The sequence below is a fragment of the Bacillus rossius genome, chromosome 1 (assembly GCF_032445375.1).
Source record: "Bacillus rossius redtenbacheri isolate Brsri chromosome 1, Brsri_v3, whole genome shotgun sequence".
Lineage (NCBI taxonomy): Eukaryota > Metazoa > Arthropoda > Insecta > Phasmatodea > Bacillidae > Bacillus > Bacillus rossius.
This window is the reverse complement of record NC_086330.1, coordinates 341,223,806-341,229,805: the sequence shown is the minus strand read 5'-3', so window position 1 is coordinate 341,229,805 and position 6,000 is coordinate 341,223,806. Positions and strand designations below refer to the sequence as shown.

The 6,000-nt window shown below is 38.9% G+C and overlaps 1 protein-coding gene across 1 annotated transcript in view; it reads left to right on the top strand.

The window, feature by feature from the left end:
- The first annotated feature begins 614 nt into the window (after nt 1-614).
- The window catches only part of LOC134528246 (uncharacterized), a 54,676-nt gene continuing 49,290 nt past the window's right edge, over nt 615-6,000 (top strand). Inside the window, exons 1-2 of the mRNA XM_063361694.1 lie at nt 615-824; nt 3,534-3,752. Of these exons, the coding sequence (XP_063217764.1) occupies nt 615-824; nt 3,534-3,752 (429 nt within the window). The remainder of the gene's footprint in view (nt 825-3,533; nt 3,753-6,000) is intronic.

Below are 6,000 nucleotides of genomic sequence, written 5' to 3'. Positions count from 1 at the left end.
AAACAAATGACAGGCACTGGGAACGAAGGAGAAGGCGCCAAAAGCTGCACTAAATACAATTTTACTACTTTATTGACATTGTGTGATCGTAAAAGTAAGTTATGATTTGAGTGAAATTCAGAAGCACCAAAAATGAATGTTACATGTTATAGTAAGTGAAATAATGCTTTGAGTTTATTTTATCATGTAATTGGAGTAATAATTTTTTCCTAACCTCACATTTTTTTTACTTGCAGAAAAATGTCCAGCAAAAAAGTGAAGTTGCGCTAAGAAAAATAGTTTGCAACTTTTAGCCCCCAATTTTACAATTTTTGACAATGAATGAAGAAAATAGTAACAGAAAGTTTCATTGAGTCCATATTGACACTTTTTACGACATTGTGTGATCATAAAAGTATTGTTGGATTCAAGTGAATTTCAGAAGCACTAAATATGAATGTAATTTTGTTCTGGTAAGTGAAGTAATGCTTTGAGTGTATTTGATCATGTAATTGGAATAATTTTGTTTTCCTAACCTCACGCTCTAGGTTTTGGTTACAGAAAAAAATGTCCAGCAATATTTCAGTGAACTACAAAAGACAGTAATTTCACATTTTTGTCTTCCTGCAGCAAAAATGCCCAGAAAATATCAGAGAATTTCCACCGAGGAAGCCCTTGAGTTATATTTTGCACTTCCAAGTGACACTGATGATTCCGACAGAGATCCGGACGAAGGAGCAGAAGAAGAATTTTGTTTGATCGAGAATCAGGAGAGTAGTTTTTGGACGTCTGATCTGCAGCCAGGCACCAGTACAGAACCAAGTAGTGTGCACATTGTAGATCAAGTGAGTGATAGGCTTGGCAGATCTATTACACAATGTAACACCAGTAGGGCACCCAGTAATTCATGTAGGGAAAATGTGGAATCTAGAAATGATGATAGGGATAGCAGTGACACTGAAGTTGAGCAGATGGATGAGGACTGGTCTCAGGATGCTAGTCAGTTTGATTCGCTAGCTGTCAATATGGATGTTGATGGAGAAGTCACTCCTATACTAACTCGAACAAGTACAGAGAAAGACTTTTTCATGCAAATATTCAGTAAGAAAATCACAGAAGACATTGTTGAACAAACCAATTTGTATGCAACACAAGTGAAAATGAAACGGAGGAGCGGCAGTGATATTAGTGAAACAACAAGCAACTGGGACAAAACATATGTAGAAGAAGTCCAAGCGTGGATTGGAATGAACATTCTGATGGGTTTGATAATACTGCCACAAGTTGATCAGTATTGGAGTTCTGATCCTGCACTCGGCCAACCTACGATATCGCAAGTAATGACATGTAAACGTTTCAAGAAGATAACTGAAACAATTCACATCAATGATAATCAGACCATCCTTCCAAGGGATCATCCAAATAATGATAAACTTCACAAAGTTAGGCCTCTTATCACAAACCTCAATAATACTATTGCTGAGGCATACACTGCATCTAGTGTGTTGGCTGTTGATGAGAGTATGATACCTTTCAAGGGGTGCTCATCACTCAAACAATACATGCCCATGAAATCTGTGAAGAGGGGCTACAAGGTGTGGTGTCTAGCCGATTCTAGAAATGGGTATGTATTGAAATTTGAAATATACACTGGCAAGTCTACAAATGGAAGGATGGCTGATACACTTGGTGAAAGGGTAGTACTCAGCCTAACGAGAGATCTAAAAGGAAAAGGATGTGTCGTGGCATTTGACAACTTCTTCACCACTGTAAATCTGATGAAAGCACTTCGGAAGGATAACATTTATGCCATTGGCACTGTAAGAACAAACCGAAAAGGACTTCCTGCAATGTTGAAAGAGAAAGTGCCACTGAAGAGAGGAGAGTTTCAGTTCCAGTGCAAAGAAGGTGTTGCAGCCATCAAATGGATGGACAGGAAACCAGTAACCATTCTCACAACCTCAAACAACCCTATGTGCACCACGACAGTCTCAAGGAAGAACAAGGATGGGACAAGTTGTCATGTGAGCTGCCCAACTGGTATTGCTACATACAATGAGATCATGGGAGGCGTTGATCACTTCGATCAACTGCGGGAACGTTATGCAATAGGTCGACGTTCCCGAAAATGGTGGCACAGAATCATGTATTACCTCATTGACTTAGCAATCGTAAATGCATTCATCTTGTGGAAGATCAGCAGAAGAGAATGGGCATCTCATGACCAGCTTAGTTTTCGGCTACGACTAGCAAGACAGTTGATAGCTAATTTCTCAAACAGAAAACGAAAAGGAAGACCTGTCAGCTTCCTGAGCAACAAAAAGATGGTTCCAAAAGAGGTGAGGTTGACCAAAGTAGGTGACCACATGCCTATTTTGGAAAAAACATACAGAAGGTGCCGTCTCTGCTCAACGAAAGTGCATGACAAGAGAACAAGGTATATCTGCAAAACATGCAATGTTCCATTGTGTATTGAACCATGTTTCAGGAAGTTTCATGGAAAATAAAATGTGTTTGACATCTCAGGGGGTCATTGTGTAACTATGGAAGAAAATAGCTTTTCATGGAGGATGTAAGTTTGAAGGACTAGTGAAAGACAAAGAAGTGATGTTACATATTTTTTGTTACTGCTGCGGGCCATGGGAAGTATACTTCCCACCATTAGAAATTAGACAAAATGTAAAGAAAATATTTTATGCCTGATATTGATGTATTTTAGTTGTATAATATAAACTAAATCCAAAATGTAGTTTATATGGACCAGTATTCAATATCAATCACTGAAGTATAAAATTTGTAAGCACATATATAATTTTATTTGTATGTAGCAATTTTTTTTGCAAATATGGTTTGTATTTCATCGTGTGAAAATTTTGTTGAATGGTGCGCGCGCATCGTAAAAATTCACACTTTTTTTTCATAATTGCGAACTATAACCTAAGCTTACTTATATAAATACACTGGAAAATACGCTTGTAAAAGTTTATGAACGCAATTTATATCATTAATATTCACATTAAATAAATGATGTTAATAATGTAGACGAGTATTCAATATCAATAACTAAAGTGTAAAATTTAAAAGCACATTTATAATTTATTTGATGAAATAATACACTTTCAAACGTACCGAAACACCAGAAATTGTAACTAATTTGTAAGGTCGGTTGGCACAAAGATTGTACTGCCAGTTTTGTGCCTCAGAAAGCGCGAACGATACTTGACGAAAATATAGCTAACCTATGGTGAGATTCCCTGCTTGTAATTTTGTGGTACATTAGTAGTATAATTGTGCGGGTTCGAGTACAGTGTTCGGGGAAAAGCGTAAGAGGTGTAGTCTCCATCTTGGCTTCGTGTCTTCACAGCCACCATTACTGGATGATGAACGACGACATCCAACGTGGCGACCATAAAATCACGAACTTAAGATGGCGGTGATAATTTTGGATTGTCCTCGGACCTACACGATTATACTACTCACAATGTTCATTTTTTTTCTAAACGACGTTTTCTGAAAGTGATAGGAACGCTGGTGTTTCTCGCTGTCGTCAACAGGTGGCGAGGACAGTTTGCCTGCTGGCGCTCCTGGCGGCCGGCTGCGGCGGCGCGGCCACGGGCAAGATGGCCGACCGGGAGGAAGCGGCGCCGCGACACGCCGACAAGCGGCTGGGGCTCGTCAGCTCGCTGGCCTCGGCCTCCGCCGGTCTCAGCAGCAGCAGCAGCGGCAGCAGCTCACACTCCTCCGACCCCGACGACGGCTACGGCCCGCCAGTCGTGAGTGCTGCGTCCACGCACAGAGCATTACAATTGAGCCATTCAGAATCGAAGGGGTGTACGAGACAAAGTAATAGATTTATGTTTAATTGAATGTTAAAATGAAACTGTTTGGTAGGCAAATGGAAGTTGGATGGTTGAAGGGAATATATTGTTTACTCTAAGATTTCTGTTGCCATGTAGCAAGTTTTTTAAACTAAAAAACAAAATGTTTATTTTTTTTTGAAAAAAATCCTGAAAGCCTCGAAACTATCCTAGATTCACTTACACCCCTTTTGCTTCTGACCGCCTCAATTATGTACTCTTACCAAACATTCTTTTGGAAACCAGTAGATTCCAATGCTACAAGAAAGATATTGTAATCGTGTACAGAAAAAAATATATGTAGTTAATTGTGCATATATGATTTTCGTTTATCGAGATAACGCTTAGTATTTCTTTCGAAAATTGGCTCATAATTTTAAAATTCAATTGACGTTTCATCAAGCATAATTTTTTTTCTTCAAACCATAGAAAATCTCAAAATTCAATAATTTGACTTTATTCTGTTTTATTGTGCTTGTAAATGTGCGCAGTTAGTTTAATACTGGAAGGCTATTAAGGGAACTGTTTACAAATAACTTTAACTACTTATTGGAGGTACCGGGACAAAACAAAGCATATCCGAGCCCAGTACTGTTACTGCGAACACTATTTTGTAGTGATTCAGTTGTTTTCATTTAAATGTATAAATTTACAAATATCTGTAATACTACATGAATATTTCTGTTACAAAAAAAATCTAAAGTGTGTTTTCTCGCCATCTGAATGCTCCGGCCTTGAAGAGCCGTCGCCGTCGTCTTCGTCGTGGTGGTGTTGGCCTACCCATGTGTCGCGGAAAAAAATTAACATTTTGTTGGGCTTTGACAGTACAACGTTAAATTTTTAAAGAATTTATTTTAATTTATTACCAGAGATACGAAATATTCGCGTTATTTTTTGTCTCCAAGTTTGACTCCTCAAAAGTTAGCATGATGAAGTAGTAGATACCGGGAAAATTCGCTGATTAATTTTGCGATTAGCTAAAAAATTATTATATATTGAAGTTGTTTTTGCTCTTTTTTCACTGTTTATCCGGAAGACTCTTAGCCAATGAGAAATCCACTCGTTAATAGCAGGAAAACCATTTGAGACGACTCACAAGTCAGCAGCCAACGAGCTGGCGTTACTTGGCCGTTCGCGAAAAGATTTAGAGTCTAGCTGTGTGTTAAAAAAAACTGTAGCACCGTCTGTGTTTCGTGTGATTGGTTGAGTTTCTCTCGGGTACATGTCTACTGCTGACACACGAATCACGGAATTTAGGCGCTGAAGCAAACTCCTCCTGTTTGGCCCGGTCCGAAGACTGCCGCCAATCACAAGGCAGAAACTGTTGGCGCGGGCTTGGTTCATTGCAGTTGACCGAGCACTCAGATTGTTTCGCGAAAAATGCATGCCCATAGTCACTAGCTTTATGTCCTTCAGGGGTTCAGGGGTGCTAAACTGAATCGTGATCTAGTGATGAAGTTCTTCTTCGCAAACCATACTGTGGCCAAATATAACAACACAAATAGTGCAGGTATGTCTACCCATTATTGCTGAAAAGAGCTCCCCCACAGTTGACTGGCCAATGAGAAAACGAGTCTGTACTTCTGAAAGCCCATTATTTCCCATAACTGTGTTAAAAATTTTAACCTTTTATTTATGAAGATCGCTGTTTGCAATTATCCAAGGATCTTCGTAATTTTGCGGCTTTCTTCGTAAATTTACAGACACTGATTTTACTTACTTTGAACGTGAATGCAAAGGCATGTCCTTGGTATATCATCAAAACCTTCTGTAAACTGGTTAAGTCCACAGTAAGAATACTCTTACTTTGCTCATGTGTGTGTTTACCTTTATTTAGAACGAAAAAAAAAAGATCGGAAGTCGGAATACGGCGTAACTTTTACGAAAATTCAGTTATTTGAAATTACGACGATCTCTTCGTTTGAGTTAAATTTTTCGTTGACAAGTTCGAAAAATTCGATATTTCGATATTTCGATTACCTCTAGGATAGACTTCACAATCCTCTACATACTCGCACAGATACCACCTGTTCATTGGCTACAAACTCGTAAGACCTGCCAGCAAGCATTCTAGAGATTTTTGTTAAGGGTTCTTCATTGGCTCAGATTCCTCCAGATAAAATGTGGTCCAATCACTGAAGCAGCATGAAGGTAAGCGTATTTT